The sequence below is a fragment of the Caenorhabditis elegans genome, chromosome II (genome assembly GCF_000002985.6).
Source record: "Caenorhabditis elegans chromosome II".
Lineage (NCBI taxonomy): Eukaryota > Metazoa > Nematoda > Chromadorea > Rhabditida > Rhabditidae > Caenorhabditis > Caenorhabditis elegans.
Window position 1 is genome coordinate 7,507,083 of NC_003280.10, and position 21,643 is coordinate 7,528,725.

General features: G+C 34.4%; 4 protein-coding genes, 3 non-coding genes and 1 pseudogene across 12 annotated transcripts; 5 read left to right on the forward strand and 3 right to left on the reverse strand.

The window, feature by feature from the left end:
• Nucleotides 1–38: 38 nt before the first annotated feature.
• glb-9 lies at nt 39–12,149 on the reverse strand (the record flags this gene model as incomplete). 5 transcript variants are annotated; one of them, NM_001368597.3, is made up of 8 exons in its annotated part: nt 370–484; nt 1,145–1,239; nt 1,294–1,468; nt 1,516–1,747; nt 3,751–3,816; nt 6,826–6,893; nt 11,733–11,797; nt 12,126–12,149. In NM_001368597.3, 8 exons carry the CDS (start codon nt 12,147–12,149, stop codon nt 370–372), a joined length of 840 nt encoding a protein of 279 aa, NP_001355411.1. The 5 variants fall into 5 exon arrangements, with proteins under 5 accessions (NP_495572.3, NP_001370991.1, NP_001355412.1 ...); NM_001368598.4 differs by lacking the exons at nt 11,733–11,797; nt 12,126–12,149 and adding an exon at nt 1,047–1,082 and having other exon boundaries at nt 156–484; nt 6,826–6,894; NM_063171.7 differs by lacking the exons at nt 11,733–11,797; nt 12,126–12,149 and having other exon boundaries at nt 39–484.
• Nucleotides 4,751–4,893, forward strand: C28F5.7. Its single transcript, NR_051328.2, has one exon. It is a non-coding gene; the product is annotated as an Unclassified non-coding RNA C28F5.7 (non-coding RNA).
• Nucleotides 7,562–7,705, forward strand: C28F5.6. Its single transcript, NR_051329.1, has one exon. It is a non-coding gene; the product is annotated as an Unclassified non-coding RNA C28F5.6 (non-coding RNA).
• C28F5.8 lies at nt 9,352–9,501 on the forward strand. Its single transcript, NR_051330.1, has one exon. It is a non-coding gene; the product is annotated as an Unclassified non-coding RNA C28F5.8 (non-coding RNA).
• Nucleotides 12,150–13,036: 887 nt separating the features above from the next.
• Nucleotides 13,037–16,286, reverse strand: C28F5.4 (annotated as a pseudogene). The gene is made up of 8 exons: nt 16,209–16,286; nt 15,557–16,125; nt 15,183–15,430; nt 14,354–15,143; nt 14,194–14,280; nt 13,524–14,124; nt 13,150–13,477; nt 13,037–13,097 (listed from the first exon to the last, which is right to left on the reverse strand). Coding segments are annotated over exons 1-8 (2,762 nt in total).
• A 212-nt stretch (nt 16,287–16,498) lies between these two features.
• On the forward strand, nt 16,499–16,973 carry ZK1290.15 (uncharacterized protein; the record flags this gene model as incomplete). The annotated part of the gene is made up of 2 exons (NM_001377820.1): nt 16,499–16,507; nt 16,770–16,973. 2 exons carry the CDS (start codon nt 16,499–16,501, stop codon nt 16,971–16,973), a joined length of 213 nt encoding a protein of 70 aa, NP_001364717.1.
• Nucleotides 16,974–17,384: 411 nt separating this feature from the next.
• ZK1290.7 (uncharacterized protein) lies at nt 17,385–18,476 on the reverse strand (the record flags this gene model as incomplete). The annotated part of the gene is made up of 5 exons (NM_063175.4): nt 17,385–17,568; nt 17,613–17,723; nt 17,768–17,847; nt 17,892–18,267; nt 18,309–18,476. The coding sequence occupies 5 exons, from the start codon at nt 18,474–18,476 to the stop codon at nt 17,401–17,403; spliced, it is 903 nt and encodes a 300-aa protein (NP_495576.3). The 3' UTR covers nt 17,385–17,400.
• A 179-nt stretch (nt 18,477–18,655) lies between these two features.
• On the forward strand, nt 18,656–21,157 carry rnh-1.1 (ribonuclease H). Its single transcript, NM_001027337.4, has 17 exons — nt 18,656–18,752; nt 18,794–18,825; nt 18,873–18,915; nt 18,965–19,123; nt 19,238–19,303; nt 19,348–19,548; nt 19,602–19,649; nt 19,692–19,778; nt 19,823–19,879; nt 19,923–19,964; nt 20,015–20,079; nt 20,126–20,239; nt 20,284–20,465; nt 20,602–20,673; nt 20,718–20,823; nt 20,872–20,971; nt 21,014–21,157. The coding sequence occupies exons 1-17, from the start codon at nt 18,683–18,685 to the stop codon at nt 21,091–21,093; spliced, it is 1,524 nt and encodes a 507-aa protein (NP_001022508.1). The 5' UTR covers nt 18,656–18,682; the 3' UTR covers nt 21,094–21,157.
• Nucleotides 21,158–21,643: the final 486 nt, after the last annotated feature.

The following is a 21,643-nucleotide window of genomic DNA, read 5'->3' on the forward strand; positions in this document are numbered from 1 at the left end:
ATAGGAAGTCTGAAAACGGATTTAGTACGAAATTTGGCTTCACAAAATATGATTTATTCGGAAAACAGAAAAAAAAGTGGAGTATGAGATTGATTAATGTCATGAAGTACCATGAAAAAGGATATGAGCCAGAAAATGGTTCAGAGATTTGAAAAAACGGGTTTAACACACCAATAATGGTTGTTTGAAAAAGAGAAACAATGCGGGGAGTTCTCCCAAATATTTACAAAATATCACATTGAAGACTGGGCGGAAACTAAAAAAACGAATTGAAATCAAGGAAAAAGCTTTAAAAAATAACTCCGGGTCAAGAGAAACAATGTTAACGTTTTGATGTAAACACTTGAACCTATGGCATCTTAGAACTAGTTAAGTGTATGGAAGGGTTTGATTGTAATCCATTCGAAGTTGCTGAAGTTTAGCATGAAGTTCCTCTTCATCTTCCATTTTTCCCATTTCGATTTGATCCGTCGAAGAACTTTTTCTGAAACCAAATTCATTTTTTAATGATAGTATAACGTTAGTAAATTTAAATTTGTTATAAATCAAAGTTTGTTAGTGGTGCAACAAATCAGTTGTGTATTTTTGTTCTGATATTTATAAAAGTTTTTTTGTGGTTCATCAAAAAAATTTGATAATAAAAATATTTTGGGCTATCCCTTTCGCCCTTGAGGATTTCATTTACAATGAAAATGGGTCGTAATCACCAAATATAACGGTTCAAAAACAATTACAAAGAAGAACCGTTAAAAAACAAAAATTATTCTAATTTTTAGAATTGTTATTTCTATTGTGCAAAAATTGATATTAATTATTTTTCCCCCGTTCTTTTTAACCCTTCTCATATGATCCGAGTAGCTTTTAAATTTCCACATCAAAATATGAGTTCAAAAAGGTCATCATTATTCCCGATTCGGATATCGGATTTCAAAAGTTTGTGTGTCTCACGTGATCTATTTGGTTTTAGGACAATATTTTAGTAAAAGGGTTTTCAAACATAAAATCAGAAAGTGCGAATCAGTTAAAGCAAATAGTGACTACAAAACCTCCTCATAAACATCATCCTCTTCTGGCTTTGACTTCTGAACGCTATATTTTTTATATTCCCGGTTGAATAATTTTAAATTCGAAACAAAAAACTTACCTGTGCTGTCGTAGTTCTCCTTCAAAACCTCCTCGCAATTCATCAATTAAAATAGCAATCAGAGTTCTCCATGCACGAGAAGCTTCTCGTGTCTTCTAAAGATTATAGTCATTTTAAGAACATTGTTTACTACTATTATAGGATCTTACTGTAACTACTTCGTGGGAACAAACACGTTCCATTGCGATTTCTCCAAGACGTTCCCAGATGTCAGATGAAAAATTACTGCCTTTTGCCAGAATAGCATGGGCTGATCCGATACCGCGGATTTTGTTCACAAATTCGGTTTCATCGTCCAGAGAGACTAACAGTTCATCAAAGAATCTGTTAAATATATAAGCTGAACTCATGAAAAATGTTAAGAAACTAACTTTGTAGTTAACTTGATGTGAACTTCCATTGTTGCACTGTTATCATCATCTTTGTTGAATGCATCTACCAACGCAGCTTTATAAAAGATCTGCTTCACTTTTGGAGATGCGATTTCCAATTCCAAAAAGATTTTTCGGAAGCATGCTGACGCTTGAGGTTTCAGAAGACGCCATGAAAGATTGAGAGCTTGTTTTTGACTGAATGTCAAGGAGGCAATTGTTCCCAAATTTCCTGTAATAAATGAGATTTTTTGATTTTTTTTGAAAGTGAAATTTCTTTTTTTTTTCCTCTTACAGGCGTTTTTATGTTTCCCAATGGAAGACAGTGTTTTGTTTAATATCAAATCTCTACTTTAACTTCTGCACACTACGCATCGCAGTTCAAAATTTTTAAAGAAATTTCACGAAACTTGAACTATCACATAAAATATTCACAAAATCAATAGACCACTTTGCACTTCTAAATTTAAAAATGAAAAACTGATGTATACATTTAAAATTGTGAGATGTTTTTGGAAAAATGAAACTTTTTAAAAATAGTGAATTCTTTCTAGTTGCCCATTTCAGTTTCCATGTTTTTTTGGTTGATAATAAACATTTTTATGAGCTCCTAACATTTTTCCCGTATTCAATTTTCAATTCGGTTAAAATGTTTTTAATATAAGTTAAATCAGCTATTTAAAAATGACCAATTACCACATGAATTATTGAATCGAATATTCCCAGCGCTGGATTTTCGGGAATACATTCTGAAAAGTTTCCAATCAACGTAGCTACGGATCATGGCGTGTAGGTAGAGATATAGATAAAAACAATAATTATTAGACTACTATTTGTTGTTTTTGTAATGAAAACAGAAAATTGAGATTGATATTGAGATATTCTAGGGTATCTTTTACATATTGTTTTGACATGGTCCATTACAAAATATGAATCATATAACTGCGCATCCCAAAATAAGGATGCAAAACACAGAAAAAAAAAGAAATTTACAGTAAAGAAAACAACGTGTCGCAAGAAAACAGGCGGAATAATTAAAAGTTTGCAGAATAAGGGTGGCTATAGGATAAACAAAGCATATGTCAAGGGTTTTGGCTCCCATTGCATCAAACTTTAGCAAAAAAAGTGAACGGGAAATTCAATTCGTACGACATAAAATATGATCGAATTGGGTAAATGGTCCTCTGTTGACAAATTTAGTTTACATTCAAATGAGTTTATGGGCAATTCAATGAAAAACATCACAGGTACACGGAACAAAATTGAAGTGAAAAGACTCAAAGATGACCGATAAAGTGGAATCTTAGTATGGATGTGAATATAATCGGATCGCGTCATATAAATCGCCTCGAGCACTTGTCTAGATTAGAATGCCTATTTTAAGAATACGAGCTACTTTAATTTCAGCTCAAACTGTAATAGGACTTCTTCCTGTTCTTCTAGTATTACACATCCATTGCGGACCGAGTTGAAGAGGACACTATCGGGAGTTGTGCCATTGGATGGAGAGATGACTTAATAAATGCGCATAATACAAATTTATTTTCTTTTTTCCGGTCTTCTTTTTTTCTTACTTTCCACTCTCTCGTTTTCATTCAGAAATACACGAACAAGACGATGACACAAAGCCAATGAAGAAAATGAAAGAAGAAGAAGACGAAAAAGAGTTGTTACACGAATAAATTAGTCTCATTTTTTAAACCTTTAAATGATGACGCAAAATGCATTCGTGCAGCAAGAACACCAGAGAATGTTTTTTTAAAAATTAATTTTGCAACTAGGATTTTGCCAAATTTTTATAAGAGAGACAAGCATGGACTGAAAAACCATGGGTTTTTTGTTGATAATCTTTTTTAGCCAAAGCTCCACAACATTTTATCATGATTTTCTTTATGAAATCTTTGAATCGGCCACCACGAAAAATTCATTGAATGATTTAAGAAACGAAATCGTCTTGCGGTCCAATATCACCAAATGTACACCATACACCAAATCCACAGTAAAAAAATCCTATTCAAATTTTCATGAAATGTGAAGGTGTTCTCAAAAAGCTAGCAAGAAAACTTCAAAAAAACTTTAATAAGCCACCAGAAGGTCTTAAAACTACCCATTTGCTCTTTCTCTTGCTCCCGCCCCATGTTTCAACATGCTAATTAATCAGAAAAGACATTTTTGCGTGAGCAAAGAAGGTCCAATCTTTGTCCTTTTCCCTGGAGTTCATGACGTTTGGCTCACCTCTTCTGGTCGATTTGGACCGAGAGCATCCGCGTTGAGTGCCTCGTCGGGCCAGTCCATTTGGTCCTGAAAGTAAATTAGATTGAAGGAGTTAGAATAATAAATCAATATTTTAGGTTCAAAAATAAATATGTTTAAATGTATGTCTCGTATCTCACCATTGGCATCTTGCATTGAATATGATCGATCATATTTAGCCATTCGTCTCATTTTAAGTTTTAAATTCAAATCGTTTGTGACTTTTTTACTAGAAATTTTTTTAACTTTTTATGCAACTGATCCATACATTGTCGTTTGTTTAAACTGAAAATGTTCAGCTTAAATTTATTTGAACAAATTGAGAAGGAACTACGACGCCAAGCAAGTTATTTTCGAGCAAATTATAAACATTATTTAATTTTTCTATTGTTTCTTAAAAAATATATAATGGAGCGAACATGGTTTTTAGAAGAAGGAAACTAAAAAGCACAAAAATGTCGAAAAAAAGCAAACTAATTACTCATTCGTTTTAAAACAGCGAAAGGTGATGAAGAGTTAAGAAAAAAAAACAAGAATGAGAAAATAGGAACGGCTTCAACACAGAGGATAACGAAAAATGACAATAGAAGGGTGGAAACAACTGTCGAGTATTTCAAAAGAATTGATAATGAGTTTTAAAAAGGAAAGAATAATCATAGAATCTGATAATAGGATTTTATCATTAAGCATTCTATCTACTATCTCATTAAACAATCAATATTCAAACATTTTTTCGGAAATTGATTAACTTATTACAAAACATTTTCTCTACATTGCTCCACAATACTGTAAAAGTTTTCTAGTGAATGGTCTTATTTGACTTTTCAGAGAAACAGAAAAATTTGTTTGTAATGAGACAGTTAAAAGAAACTTTAAAAAATCGATGGTCGCAAAATGAAATGGCTCACTGAGCTCTGAAATTTGATAATCAGAACTACACCACATCCTGTCGATTAAAAAGCCTCACATGACGTATTTGACTAATTTCCGAATTGAAAATAACCAATCATAATCCCTTTGCAACTTGATCAGCAGTGTGAAAAGTTCTCAACAATTTTTGCTGAAATTCAAGAAGCCTCGTCTCGGGACCTCCGGAGGCTGCGCTCCAATGAGTAATTGAGCGTCGGGCCGAGTTCAAATTTCGACTCAAAAGTGTTCAAACATTAGGGATTCAAATAAACTGGAAAAGAGCTTAGACACAGACTCTACCAGTTCCTGACAAATGAATTGGACAGACGGCACGGGCGACTCGAAATCGAAATGGAGAACACCATGCAAAACTAATGCGACCAAATGAAAAATGACGGAGAAATAAAGGTCAAAGAAAACAACTAATAGGAAATGAACAAAATAACTGAAATAGCTGGAAAATTACAAAGGATTATCTTCAGCAGTTGTAAATCCGGATATGATGATTTCATATTTATATCCAAAAAATGAAGTAAACATAATGAGTTTGTAACTTTGAAACTCATCAAAATTGAGCTATTTGAACAGGATTTAATTTCAGGTAATTGATCTAAACTATATCGAATTTCACTAATAAAATTTGATTTAGTCTTCGTTCTTTCTGAAAATTGATACATTTTCATTAATGCAAATATTTTCAATTGTTGCAAAACTTTGAAAAATCTAAATTGAATAAATTTTCTTGTGTATCTTGCACTAATAGTAAGTTTTGAAAGTAAATATTTAGCAAAAAAACGTTTGATCATTTTTTTCAACATTTTTTCTTTTAAATTGTTATAAATCCCATAGAAAAAAGTTGGAGCGGATGACATCTGGAGGGTCCAATTTGACAATTTTCTTGCAATGTCCGTAACTCGATAACAAGCCATTTTCATGGAAGAAGTATACAGTAATAAATCAATTCGCAAATGATTTTCAGCTTCAGCTCTTTTTTTCAAACGACAGGTTTAGGTTTCGGTTGTTAGTCAAAGTGAAAGCTGATACTTTCCTTGTAAGATAATTACTTGTATTTCAGATTAACTTACTTGTATGATGCATTGAACAATAAGAAATCTATAGTTCCGACACAATATCTTATAATATTAAAAAACACGGGAACTATTGCATGTTCAAAAGTTGAATTCATGCCAATATGTACTTATTTTCATTGTTCCATTACACTTAGATACTTGAGAAACTTTTAATCAACTCAGTAATAATTTTCAGAAAGAAAACTAGTTCCGAAACATGATTCCAGCACGTATCCGCAAAGTCAGATAGGTGAAATCGATGGAACTTTAAACTCTGATAGGAATAATAAGTAACAACTTTTTTCGATTAATAGGAAAACAAAAGGAAAATGAAGTGAAAGGAGCACACATACGGTTATTATTAATAGAAAACAGGAGAAAAAGTAATCGAACATTTCACGCTTTTTTTACTTATGTGATGTGATGAATGTTTCCTGCGATTAAGGATGTAGGATGAGCAACTTTAAGGAAATTCGATAGGAAATATGGTTTCCAGAGTTATATTTTGTACCCTAGAAATATTAGAAAATCATTTAACACTTAAAAAGCCATGAAACCGAACAGAGCATGGAGGGAGCTGAATTGCTACAAATAACAAAACGATGAATTGTTACTCATCACACGGATATTCAACTATTCAAAACTCAATTTCGTCTGTTTTTGCTCCTTGAACTATTTTTTCTTTTCTCTTTTTTCCTTTGTCTTCAAAAGCCAGGATTCTTTTGATCTATGGAATCAAAATACTTATGAAGTTTCAGTTTTTATGGAAAGTCAACAAGTTATTTATAAAAAACATAACATACCAAAATTAATTGTACTCTCAATCTGAAATTGGAATCTAAAGTTCGGGTGTTAAAAAGTTTTCGTATAAGTTGAAACGTAATTTTGCTATGATCAAAATTTAAAAATTCATTCGTTATTTTCTAAAACTTATCCTTAATGTTTTAACTTTGTCTTAAAAGGTCTTATTGAAAATTCAAATCAAATATTTTTCTGAGTTTTCAAGTATCTTCCATTACCCAAAATTGACTCGCTGATTTATGGGTTCTCCATTAATAAATGTTTAATTTGGACTCACCTTTATTTGTGACACGACATGATTGGGTTCTGCGAAATTGGTAGGGTGATGTGGAGAGCTCGTCCATTCTGAAAAATAATGTTTGGAATATAAGCTATGAAATGATGATGAACAATTTTTGAAAATTCTGAGTTGAGCAGAGGTAGCAGGTATTTCTTGAAACTTTTAAATTATTCACAAAATGACGAGAATCTCCAGTTTTCAGTGTGGCATGAATTTGGGAAGGTATGATAATAACAGGTTTAAGAGAAGGCTTTAGGTAGAATCAGATAGTGAAAAACATTTACAAACTTGGAATTAATACAGCAACCACAAGCGCAACCCTGGAAAACAACAATTTTTTGCTCTGAATATGAAACGAGAAAGTGATCTTTTTGGGAAACGGGGGAAAAAGAAGATTACATACTTTGGTAGAGAATGAATAGGAAACAAGAGAAAAAGGAGCTTACACTCTAGAATGCATAGGCAAAAGTTTCGGTTACCACTTTGTTAGTCTGCTGGCAGGTAGGTTTGAATTTTAAAGTACAATTATTAGGCAAAACACGAAAATTGAGTTTTTGAATCATATCCAGGATAACGTCATGTCTTCCAATTTGAAAATGAATTTTCATATGAGTCAAGAGTTCACTGTACCAGAACATCTAACCTGGATTCTACATGTTTTCAAACTCTGGAAGTTCAGCTTGATCTAAGTTTCTGATATAGGTTCTATGGCAGTTATGCTATACTCGTATGGAAAGTTTCAAAGTTCGATGACGTGATAGACTGGTGATGGGAAAAAGCAAAAGTTGTACATCTTTCCTTTTTCCTTGTCTCCTTTTTCTTTTAGCTTTTTCTCAAATTTCTTCTTCCGACTGATGCGGCACGGATTTGAAGTGGTAAATAATTGAAACGATAGCGTGTTTTGCATCACATACCAATGTTCACGAAGGGTGACGAAAAAGGTTCAGAAGTAGAAAAAAATGGAATTCAAAAATTCTGAGCCATTCTGCTGAGAAATCTCACTATTTATATCAATTGAAAACGATGAAAATAGAATGGAATTTGCAAGAAAATATAGAAATCACTTCCGTTAACCACCTCCACAGGAAGGAAACGCTGGAAGAATCTATGAAATGTTGCTCAATTCATTCGATATTATGAATTCAGATTACATATAAATAAAAGTACGGCCACAATATTTCTTGTCACGATCAGGCTACCTTTAAGAATAAAACTGTCGGTTGATGACGTACATAATGAAAAAAGAAACAAAAACGAGTAGTAGTGAGAATGGGGAAACCAATTAGAAATTTGGGATTAAAAGAGAATGAGAGGGATTAGACATTACAAGAGTAATTGAATATGGAACATACACTTTGATTGTATGAACAATTTTAAAGGTTCAAATATTATTAGAGAACTAGCTACCGAGCTAATACTTAAAACATCCACCAAATATGATTTTTCCAAATTTTTAAACCTGAAGGCGTAGTTTATAGGAAAAAATCAATCACATGTTCCGATTTTATTTAGGTATTTTTTCAAATTAAGCCTCCAAAAACATTTGGTATCAAAATCTGATCCGTACAAAATTAAGACGGGTTCGAACAGTTTAAACTTTTTGAAAAATTATTTCCATATGAAAAATTTACAACAGGAAGTATTTTTCATGAAATTAAGACATAAGGAAACGCATATCTCGATAGTGTCATCATTTTTTATTGCCAAACCATTCCCCCATGCTACGTCACCACAAAACAAAAAAAAACGAATTGCTCCTAGATTCAATGTGGAAAAACGCGAAAGTGATGACAATCTTGGGCAGGTCACGAGAAGCTCAAAAACATAGAACCTTGAGAAAAGAGCGAAACGATTAAAAAACAAATGAATGAATTTGTGTTAAAATCTCAAGATCAGTACAATTTGACTCTTTCATCTCAAGAGAAGAAGCGAAGACTCTTTCAATTATTTTTGTGAGACTGGAAGGCGACAAATGAGGAACGAGATGATGAGTGATGTCTGCAGTGTCTGCAATTGACCCAGAAAATGAGAAGATTGCAGGAAGCGGTACCCTCGATGAGGGCAACAAATACATAAATAAAGCTAATTTACAAAGCACGAGACAAGACAAAAAGTTGGGAGGTCGGCACACTCTTTGGCAGTTTTTTTTTAAATTGAGGAATTAAAAACTGCCAATGGTGGTAAATGTGGGAATGCTCAAAACTATCATCAATATTTTATGATTTTGAATAGTAAGAGATTTCGAAAAATAAGAAACTTAGGTCTCTAACTTTTTAAATGAAAATTATTATTCCCTTTTTCAGCATTTTCAGTATTTCGGTAAGTGCAGAAATAACTTATCTAAATCGGAGTAATAAAAATCTAAGACTTGATAATCAACTCTGAAATAAGTATAGTAATTCGGTAATTTGAACTTTTCTATTTTTTTTTTCAAAATGCAAATCAAATTCGAGGCTCGCATGTCAAATGGAAACAGACAAAAGAAAGATTGGTAGAAATAACTGAGTAGACACAACGCCGAGTGGCTCCTTGAGCACAACTTGGAAGCAAGAATGCGCACAGAAACAAAAAACAAAGGAGTCGATGAAGCGAGTTACACGGTTGATTCGATTTGAATATGTTCTGAAAATGTGAAGAGCAGATTGTTGAGAGATGGGTGGAGGAGACGAAGAAGGCTGTTTGGTAAGAGAAGAAGGAAATAATTGGCAGCATAAAAACTGGAATATTGAAAAAATATATACATATGCATAGCAACAACATATACAGTGCTGGCCAAAAAGATATCCACTTTTGGTTTTTTGTGTGTAACTTTTTTCTAAGTGGTTATTTTGTTTTGAAACTTCACCACAGTGTTCACAAATTCTAAAAACACAATATTCATCAAAAATGTTCAACAGATTTTGAAAAAACTTCAGAAAAATTCAAAAAAATCGAAAAACTAGAAATATTGAAAAAACCGAGATTGCAAGGAAATGACAATTAAAGTACCGGAATATGAGCAATTGGATTTAAAAACAACATAATTATGCTTAATACTTTGTCGCGTATCCGTTTGCATCAATAACAGCTTGACAACGACGTGGCATCGAGTCGATCAGCTTGTGAATAACTGACATGGGGATAGCTTTCCAAGCGTTTTCCAACTGGTTGAATTTGGCATCTGCATTTGAAGCCCGAATACCTCCAAGACGTCTTTCCAACTCTTCCCACAAATGCTCTATTGGATTCAAGTCCGGAGACTGACTTGGCCAATCGAGCAAATGCACACGACGACGTTGAAACCAGGAACGCACATGAAGAGAAGTATGCTTAGGATCGTTATCCTGCTGAAACACGAAGCCACGGCCCACATTTTGAAGTGCCCAGGGTCGCATTGTAGTTTCCAAGATGTTTTCGTATTGAAAACGATCCATAATGCTTTGGATTCTCCTTAGTGGGCCCATGGAAGTGCTGGTGAAGCACCCCCACACCATGACGCTCCCACCTCCATGCTTAACGGTTGGGCATTGATACTTTGGAGAGTACCTAGAGCCAACAGGACGACGTACCCAGGAATTTCCATCACTCCCGAACAAATTGAACTTGCTTTCGTCAGACCAGATGTGTTTAGCCCATTCCTGACGTCCCCAACGAAGATGCGCTTTTGCCCACGCAACTCGAGCCATGCGATTTTTCTTACTGATGAACGGTTTCTTGACTGGCTTTCGTCCATGTAGTCCTGCTTGCTGTAAACGTCGACGAACAGTTCGTTTACTTGGTACAGGTTCATTTGGAGAACTTATAATCATTTGAATATCCGTGGCGGTCCTATGCGGATCTTCTCTTGCTGATCGGAGGATGTTGCGATCCATCCTATGGGTTGTCACTCGAGGCCTGCCGGGCGAGATTCTCAAAGCGACGGATTTCTAAACATTTATTATTAAAAAATAATATTTTTCGAACTCACCTCAGTTTGGTACTTCTTGATTACTTTCCAAATAGTCGACGGAGAACGTTGAATTTGCAGCGCGAGCATTTTCGTGGGTATTCCTTGTTCGAAGCCAGCTACAATGGCTTTCTTGACGTCCAAGGAAAGATTTTTACACCCAACAGATTTTACCATACCTTAAAAATAATTTATCAACCAAACAAATCCAGTGCAACAAACAGAGTGCGTTTTATTGATAATTCAAAAAAAATAATGAAAATTGGAAAAACGAAAAAATCAAAAAATTGAAATAAAATTCAGAAAAAATCGATAATCATGTAATGTTTGGTCCGCAAATTTGCGTAACATTTCGCTTTATGCACACGGAAAAATTCAAGTCAAATGGATGCTTGAGAAAAAAGTTACACACAAAAAACCAAAAGTGGATATCTTTTTGGCCAGCACTGTAGGTAAGACATCAGAAAATAAGAAGAAGGAAACCGTCTATTATCTGGAAAAGAGCTTGAAAATTGGAAATTATGTGTTACGAAAAGCTAATCCACATGATTTTTCAATGTTTTCAAATATATCTCTACCTTCCCACGCAATGTCTATCGCTTAATAAATTGTAGTGTTGATCGACCTGAGTTGAGTTTTCGATCTTTTTTCTTTTGATTTTGCAATATAGGTTTTATCGGAATTTCATCGAAGAATTACAAGGTTTGTAGACTTACCGAATATGTACGTACAAAAATATTATTATTTCGGATTTTAGGAATTTTAAAGTATTTTCAAATATCTATTCACCAGTGACTGGAAATAATGTTCGTCAGACTCACAAATTTGTTTTGATTTATATGAATCTGCTTCAGAACTAAAAACATAAAAATGGCTAAATCTAAAATTTTTAGTGCAATGTTTTGTGCACTCATAAATTTTTTCGAGAGCAGTGCTACAAAAGTCACATGAGCTTTTCAGAACATCGAGAATAACTAACTTGAAGCTTCGAAATTGAACGTAGATTCTTTTTCTCAAATCTTTCGGATCGTCCACGGGGTTCTTCTGAAACAAAAAAAAACGTTTTTTATGGATATGAATGCTTTTACAGACAGAAAAAAAAATGCAAAAAAGACCTCTCTATTATATTTTTTTCTTGGTATTTTTTAATGAAATTAATTTGTGTCCGACAAATTTTATGAGTGAAATTGAAAGCATTTTAGACATCAATTGACTTCAACTTGACTAGACGAAATGTTAAAAACAAACAATTTATTATATGATAAAAGTAAAGGCAACCAAAATTGAGATATATCTAGAGACCGGTAATTAGTTTGTGTGTGAAGAGATATGAAAACAGACGAATGAATGACTAATAAACTACATAACTCACCAAAGATTGTTTCGGGCTCCACATTTGTGCACCGCCGGAGGTCTTTGCAATTTTCGATTCCATGTGAAGACAAGGATAACCGAATGAGCGGAAGAAGGCGTCAATGCGCGATGAACGAAATGTCGTCTGACCTTTTTGTTGCTGGAAAACAAAGAGCTTTTGAGGGCGGATCGAGGAATTCATTTCAACCTATTTTCGCAGTTCCACTTGGTTTCTTTGGTATTCAAGGCACGAGCCGTACCGAAAGTGTAATTATCGATGAGCCATATATCACATGAGATTGAAAATTAAGTAGAAAATGAGAAAATGCTATTGAAACAGTGAGAAACTTTTGATTAAGAATCGTAAAGTGCAATGACTCACGTATCTTCTGAAATGTTAGCGACATGATTGAAGATCTTATGCAATAGGGGGCAGACTATGGAGAAGTTGCTTATCGATTAAGTTATCAAGAGTATTTAAGGAATCGTTGAAAAATGCAATTGAAAGGAACATAAAAACAGGAACATAATAGTTTTATATCAAGTTTTAAAATCAAATCTTACATTTACACATTTCTATAAAAAATTTATACTGTTCTATAGCCAAGTGTTCAAACTTTTTGTTTAATATTCAAAACTCAGAGAAACATTCACAAAACGCAGTTTTTTGGGAAATATTTCTTCATTCTTCAAAAAAGTATCACATAGGAAAAAACCGAGTATTCAGGAACCATCACTTTGGAATTTAAAATGATACATAATTAAACTATTATTTATACTTCTGAGCAACACTTCGAATTGATTCACACCAAACTTCAAATCGATATTGGTCGTAAGGCTTGTCGAAAATCCTTCAGATTGAGAATCTCTTTCTCTTTACTTCCAGATATTGCTTTTTTCGTGATCGTATCGTTTACCGCTTCTCGATGGTCATTTTTTCCATAGACCAAGAGCAAGCTTACGTCGTTCCGCTCCACCTTTCCTTATCTTTCTATAAAAAGAGAACATATTCAACGTAATTAATAATTTGGCAAGTGTGATACCTGTCAAAAAAATTGATGACTTCCTCTTTCGTGATTCTTTTTGAAATGCCACGCACTTCTTTATTGCGTCCGAAATTGTACTGTCTAGAATGAATCTCACTCCAGAACATGCTAAAGCATTGGCTCAAAGTCGGCGGATTTTCTTTAAACATCGCCCAAACTTGATAATCGAAATCTTCTTGTGGCATTGCGACAATTTCTTCTCGAGCAGACTCCAAGAATACCTCAATTCTCTCGAGAACGTGGTCCGCACTCTCCGGCCCTTGGACAATAACGTGGAGGTAAACATTTCCATCGTTTAGACGTGATTCAGTGGATACATTATAACCTGAAAATTGAATGCAATTAGAAACTGAAATTCTTGTCACTTTTACCAAGAGCTTCATTAGTCCTGAGAATGGTGTACGCTGGATTTTTTATTAGTTCATTGAGCAATTTATTAACGGAATTGTTGTAGGTGCTCTGAACTCCAATTTGAAAAGCGACTTCCACGCATCCAACATCATGAGTCTTCTGGAAGTGTCTGTAGACATGTTCATGACCATTAATCAACTGCAACTCCCGATGGGGATTGTGCTCATCACGCTTCAATGGACGTGAATTTGGTGCAACTGATTTAAGAATATCAGACAATTCCTTTGACAATTGAAGCGTATCCTTTTCAGTGGAGTTTCCGTGAACAAAAAGTTCCATATGGAATGCTTGAAGCATTTTGATCGCAAATCCGTGAACATCCTCTAAAGTGACACTGTCACAAACCGCAAGCAGTTGTTCTTTGCTCCAAATATTATCGACTACGAGAAGATCGATAAAGTGTGCAGAAAGATCATGAGGTTGCGAAAAGGCGTGATTGGTCAGAGTTCTCTTTAGGGATTCGAACGAAATATCAAAGCAAAGACGATTGACTTGGAAATTAGCCATTCGATTAACCAAATGTTTAGCGAATAGTGATTGCTTCTCGTCGTATCCAAATACCTAAAAGGTAATCAAAATAGTAACACTCTTCAGAATGTGAGCTTGTTCAGCCTCTCTTTGATTACTTACCCGAATTTGTACACCAGATGAACTAGACTCAAATTGACACTCTAAGCCAGCCAAGCGAGCATTGTATGTTTCCTCGATAATAGTATCCTAAAAAAATCATTTTTCCTTTATCTAAGATGGGATTGTGAACACTAAAACTCTTACGTTGAAACACTCTAACCAAAGACTTAAAAGCAACGACATTCTTGGATTTTTTAGCAACAAGTGGTGTAGTCAGAGCAAACATTATTCCCTGTTTTGGAGAATTGTACTCGTTGTCTTGTTTGAACCATACTTGTATCCATTCGTCCTCACTAATCAGTCTTGGATATCCACTTTTCACAGGTTCACGTGGTTTCTGGTCAAACTTTGATGGGATATATTCATTCTTTTCAGGCAGGTTAAATGCATGATGGCTGGTTTTCAGAGCTGTCTCAAAATTTTTCCGGATTTTCGGGCTGACATCGGTAACATTTATTTCAGTTCCAAAAATTGGCTCATCGGTATTTCCTTCCTGTCCTTTGAACTTTTAGGAAATAACATGTATTTGCATATTGGAAGGCGTGAGCAAATTCAGAAGTTCATTTATTCGTTCTTGAAGTTGGTGAGCAGATAGCTTGATGACAAAACGTGCTCAAATGGAATATACTGTAGACATTCCGCCAAAATGCTTGCCTTTTCCATTGTATGTTTCACATCATCGAAACGGAAATCAACAGCGTTGAGTTCTGCTAATTCATCATGAATCCACTTCTGAGGACCAGACGATTTTAAAAATCCGATAAAGTTGAACACCAATTGAATAACATCATCCACATGTTCCAGTCCTTCTGTACTCAAATCCATGGTAACACTAAAAACACCAAAACCGGAAGCAATTGTGTGGTTGTCAGCCTCTAACGAGATCACCCATCCGAGTCGTTTGAGCTCGGAGAGCAAAGATCCGGGTCCTTCGTGGCCGATTAGATGAGCTGAAAAAAAATATTCGAGAACAAATTATCATCAATTACCAATGTAATCTCCCGGTTGAGAGAGGAATTCTCCGTTGAGGTCTGGGAATGGGAACTTAATTGAAACCTGTCCCGTGTTCTGAATAGGAACTATTTCGATTCTTTTGGCAAGTTGATCAGGTCCGAATGGAGAATCTTTCCAAATTTTACGCTCTTTTCTTGTATTCTTGATGGCATCAAACTTAAATGATCCTAAGTATGATTCAAGCACATCGAGTGATTCTTTACCAACAATACAGCATGTCATTCTGAAGTCTTAAAAATAAAATAAAGTCGATTGCATTTATTTGTAAAACCAAGATATGAAGTAGCTACTTTTCGAACAAAAATACTTTGTTTGATAGATGAATACTTATAATTGGAAAAAAACTTACATGTCGGAGCTGTACCAATTCTTGTAAAAGTCGAGAAGGACATCACGAGGTTCAATTCCTTTTGTTCGAGGATCTTCTAATAAGGTTTTCTTATTTCCAATTGCGAATTTACTATAATCATGGCCAGGTTTGGAGAGCGAACGTTCTACTTGGAGACACCTCCAAAAGTCTTCATTCACTTTATCCAAGTATTCACAATTCACGGCGCAGACTTCTCTCTCGGTGGCAGATTCAGTAAACTGGGGATCCAAGAAGAATTGAGCAAAGCGATCAAGTGCTCCGTAAAGTTTCTCTGATCGAACTTCAAAACTATAATTTGTATGATCCGTGTCTGTATAAGCATTTGAGTCCCCATTATTCGCGGCGAGATATTTGAAGTATTCCCTCTCTGACGGATATTTGGCAGTTCCTAAGAAGAGCATATGCTCGCAGAAGTGTGCAAGTCCTGGAAGCTCCCAAGGATCCATAAGATGCCCAACTTTTACATCCAACGCAACTGCAGAAACGCGAGTTTTTGAATCGGACACCAAAAGAACCCGCAGACCATTGGTTAGTTCGAGACCACGATACTAAAAATATAAATAAGCATATATTATATATAAAATGTTGAGAAGTCGGTAGCTATTTCTCAAAAAAAAACATATTATCTTACCTTTTTGGTGTCTTGTGATCCCTTCACGATTGAATCAAACCGTTTATGGACAATATTCCTTTTTGCTTTTTTAGTCATTCAGGATAAAACTCGACAATCGAGAAAATTTGGCCAATTCAAAAAAGCCGAGATAAAAATTGAAAATAAATTAAAATTCGTTGAGTTTCTTATTTAAAACTATTAAAATCATTAAAAAAACGTTTTACGACCAATATAAATTTAAATTTAAATTATTTATTTTGAAGTTTCAATGAGGAAACTGAAAAAATTTCTGAAAGCAATGTTTTGAAATGGAAGAGGTTATTTTCATAATATTTTTAACGGAAAATCTGAAAAATAAAGTTATTTACAAAAAGTTGTTTTAAAAAATAGGTTTGATTGCAGATTTCAAGAATAATATTTCAAAAAAATTAATTACATTTAAAAACTCGTCTGTTTTTATTTTTTAGTTTTTTTTCAATCATCATCAACTTTCAATCAAATTTCCAAGATTCCGAAATAATACTTCCATTTAAACACATTTTCATCTAATTAAAATCTCCAATCCAATTCTTCTTTCAGTTTGGTCGGGTCCGTCTTTTTCTTAGTTCGTCACTGTTTCCACCACTGAATGACAATAGCTTCCTGGCACTATGGAACCGCGTTGCCCAGCTAATCCCAGAGAAAACTAGCCGACAAATGTTTGCCTCTCGATTAAATTCTATTTATTCCCTTGCATTTTCATCTCTCTTAAAAATTGTGATCTCTTTAACTATTACTGGTTAACAAGATCATTTCAACATGAAATCTTTTATCCGGAGATTATCATGACTTGTCTGTTATCAATTTTTTGGTTGAATAAATAAAGTGTGTTCCAGTCAGTTTTCGATTTTACAGTGCGTCTAGTAATATTTCTGACAGTATTGATAAACGTCTCAAGTTGTTTGAATATTTTGCTCTAATACGCTGTAATTGGTCCATAACATATTGCATATTTGAGAAAAAGTTCTGAAAATACCCGGAGCTGAGTTGAGCCCATTTTATTATTACTGTCGAAATATTTTATCTCTTGTTTTTTGTATACTTTTTGTTATTCTTCACAATGTTCTAAAAACATTCACTTTGTCCTCAAGAAAGACCAAGAAGGAATGAAGAATTTTTACAATATAAGAGAAGAGTTCATAACAAGGCAAATAACAATTAAAAACACACATTATACATTCCGAACGATTCCAAGTTTTTTCCTGCATGTGGTATTATCAAAATTTATAAGGAATAATACTCCATAATCGTTGACGACTTCAAAAATAATCACATATCGCTTATCACTGATTAATGATTTAAAAAACTGTTTCATATTTGTCTTCTGATCGTTGTCAATCTGAAATTTAATAGTATTACGAATTAGTGGTTTTGAATACTTACGTTAATATTTATCTGGCATAACGTTATCCTATTTTCATCAAAATTTCGATTACGATGTAACATATTGGGTAATTCATCAAAAAATATATTAAACCAGATGCTGTAATAAAACTGAAAAAATACGTTTCAAGGGGTTTCGCCTAGAAGTGCTTTACGTCTTGTTTCAAAACATCCTTGAGAAAATAGATTAAATCAAGTTGAAATTCTGATTTGGAGCTGGGTACGGCAGAGTCATCTAATATACTATAATGATTTAGAAACTATTTAAAGAAAACGTACTTAATGAATAATTATACTGTGGCTTCATTGTAACATTGACCAGGCCCGATTTTGTACCAATTGCGACAGGATAATAATTTCCGATTTTTTGAAATAATTCCCTTTCCCTTTCCGATAGTTTGGGAGTCGCTCCAAAGATATTTATAATAGGAAGCCTCTGAAACAATTGGCATATTAAAAAATGATGACTACTTAGTTCTAAAACCTTTTTGAGTTGCGATTCGGCTTCAAAATTACTTGAAATTCCAACAGTGGCATGTGTTAAAGATTTTTGCACTTGAGGAGAAATATAAAACTTCGAATCACTAAGCTTCACAATGTTCAAATCAAGAATAATCTTACAATTTGAGCTAATATTACCTGCATGATTCAGAAACTGAAAAAATATTTTGAATTTTAGATTCTTTAAAAACTAACCTCTGCAGTTGTAGTCAAATTGTTCCATGAGTCAATACCATTTTGAAAACAACTGCTCCATTTTGCGTATGCTGTCATTTTTTTCACTTTCGTTAACTCCTTCACAGTTAAAATTATAAAAACTATGAAAAGGAAACTATAAAGCAGTGGTGACTTGATTGTGAGCATCTCTTTGAAAATTAAACAAGTTACACATGAAATTCACATTTGGATGGATTTCAACTGCCACGACAATTGTATACTACGTGACCTTCAAATTGCTTGTTTTTTTATTTAAGAAATAGAACGTTCACGCTTGAAAAATAATAAATCAATGCTATGCCGGCATTAAAAATTTTTCTCATTCATTTCGATTTTCTACTAGATTTTCTACTATGATCCGTTGGTTTCGCAATTTCGGAGCTCTTTTCAAGAAGCCTCGTGGTGCAGGGTTAATGAAAAACGGTTTGAAAATTAACCAAATTGAATCTATTTGGATATTTCAGAGCAAACTCATAATTTACAGCGAGTTGTTCAGGTAATTTATACAAAAATCTGATTTTTAATGAATCAATGACGTTTCAGAATGATATAACGTGTCCTGAAGAGCAACGGAGTACAGGAGGCAGTGAGGAATATATGTATCAAAAATTATATTCAACCGGATAGAATTTCAGAAGGTGGTGGAGGTGGAAGTCATGGTGGTCATGGTGGCAGTCATGGAGGTAGCCATGGAGGTCACGGTAGCCATGGTGGTAGTTATGGGGGCCACAGTGGTCATGGACGATCTTTTAGTACTAGCAGTGGATCAAGTGGATATCGAGGACTTAGTTCAGGTGGAGAATTTGTTGAATATCGACATTCCGCAAGCAAAAAAAGAGCTGACCAAAAGCGGCCTTCACGCGCCACGCCGAGTGGGCCTGCTGTAAATAATTGTGTTCTATTTCCAGGATCTACCAATACCAGTTATTCAAAAAGTACTCCTAGAACTAACAGTGGTTATTCTACTGGAAAAAGTGAGATAATATCATCGAAAAAATAACATTAAATATTTTTTTAGCCACAAAAACCGCTTCAAGTTCACGAAACTACAGTAATACGAGTTCCACAAGATCTACAACAAAACCTAGTAAAAGTAGCTATTCAAAAAGAAGCACTAAGTCGACAAAAAGTTTGAATTACTCGAGTTCATCTTTGGGATCAAAGTCAATTGAGAAATCTCGTCGATCAAGCCGGAAGTCTGGTTCTCGACAAGATTCAGGTTTGAACAAAATAACTAAAGGGAAAACGTTATTTGATTAAAAACTGTTTCAGTTGCATCTCGAAGACAGTTGAGAAGTGTGTCGAGCAAACCACAAAAAAGTGAGTGGACTATATAGTTCCCATGGTTTATATATTCTTTAGAATACGTGGCAACTGATATGCCAAGCACTGTGTCAACTGGTAGGTCAAGAGGTAGAAGTGTATATAGAAGAAATAATGTCAATGCTGGTAAGAGAATAATTGTGCGTGAAGATCAGAGATTCCATTTTTAGATGTTTCCCAAAGGCAATCCAGAAGCATGTCGGTATCTCGTGGAAGAAGCAGGAATCGTCAGTTATAGAATATAGTAATAGTAGATAGTTGTGTTTTCAGGTTCTCAAAATCGTGAAAGATCTCCTTCGATTGAAAAATCTAGTTAGTTTCTAATTTTCATGCAACTCCGTTAACAGTTGAGTCATTTTTAGCAAGAAGTCAGCATGTCAGCAGAAAAGATGCATTCAACAGTCATGACGTGTTGAGTCCTACGAACGTTTGTTCCATTCAAAGATTATGCAACTATATTATACTATATTCAGAGATCTGGAAGTGTACACCGAAGTCATTCTGCTCATCACGAAAGAACTTTTGAGGAGAGACATAAAACACCCAATGGAGTTTGGAATGAAATGTTTCCTAAAGGAACACTCGTTGTATGTGCACATTATAGTTATTCAAATGGAGAAAATAAATTCAGATGTACACTGATGGGTCGTATTTGAAACGTCCACCAACTTCTGGAATCGGAATATTTGTTGGACCAGGTCACGAATTGAATAGATCGCAACGAATTCGGGGACCTATTCAGGACAATAACTATGCAGAGTTTATTGCTGTGAGGACTGCACTGCAGAACGCTTTGAAAAATGAAAATTACAGGTAAGCTATGGTTGCTGGTTTTTTGGTTTTTAATTTTCCAAAGTATTGTTTTCAAAATGAAAACTTTCAATATAGAAGAACTTTTTAAAGAGAAAACTTGAGAGAAAAATTTTGCTCAAAGTATAATTTGTTCCAGAGACCAGAAAGTTGTAATCAGAACTGATTGTTTGAATGTGATCGAAGCTCTTCAAGGAACCAGACCTACAGCGTAATTTTAAATAAAAATATAGCCAATAATCAACATGCTTACAGTTTCGTGGACGTTAAATCTCAAGTGGAATTTTTGTCGAAGCAGTTTCCGAAAGGTGTCCACTTCCAGCATGTTTATGCTCACGCGGGTGATCCAGGAAATGAAATGGTAGGAGTATATTATAACCCAGTTTTTCCAAAACAATTTGATTTTAAGGCCGATCTGTTTGCTGGTCAAGCTTCTTCCAAATCTCAAAATAGTTTCGGTGGTGGCCAACGGACTCGAAGTGCAAGCACAGCTAGAGGTCGTTCGAGAGGTTCGTTTCATTAACATCTCTCAATTCATTTATATTTTTCAGAGCGCAATCGTTTGAGATCAAAGTCAAATGATCCATCTTTTATTCGATCCAGAAGCCACTCAATCCACAGCAGAAAATGAAAGCTCAAAGTCTAAATTCTTTCAAATGTGAAAATGTTTTTTGACAAATAAATGCTTCTGAAATTGAGGATTAAAAACAAGAAACATTTTCTGCAAAAGATTCACATGAATTTCATTCCAAAGTCCGTTTTTCAAAAGTCGTGATGCAAACTGCAAATGACAAACGAAGAAGATATGTAATTGCGTACAAACCACGTGCCAGTTAAGGTTATCACTAATAGTCATTTGATTCCCGGAAGGTGAAAGTGTGCACCCGTGAAAATATCGTGATTTTTTGTGGAAGTGTCGCTGATGGACATATGACTACGTGTTTAGACATTGATAAACATAATAGGTGTCTGAAAACAGAACGCCCAAACAGGTTGAAATTTTTATAGAAAGTTGTGGGAAAGGTGTGTCACCAGGAAGTTTTTCAAATTTTACCAATGTTGTTGCCGATTCCAAAAAGTTTTCATTGGATATTGAGGAACATTGAACAATAAATACTGTGTCAAAACTTACTCAGCCTTTTTGAATTTTTTTCGCACTATCCAAATATTTTACTCAATGA

Coding starts and splice junctions, on each gene's coding strand:
- rnh-1.1 (NM_001027337.4), top strand. CDS start 18,683: ATGATCCGTTGGTTTCGCAATTTCGGAGCTCTTTTCAAGAAGCCTCGT. Junction 19,304..19,347: donor TGGTTATTCTACTGGAAAAA/GTGAGATAATAT, acceptor ATATTTTTTTAG/CCACAAAAACCGCTTCAAGT. Junction 20,240..20,283: donor TTCCTAAAGGAACACTCGTT/GTATGTGCACAT, acceptor AAATAAATTCAG/ATGTACACTGATGGGTCGTA.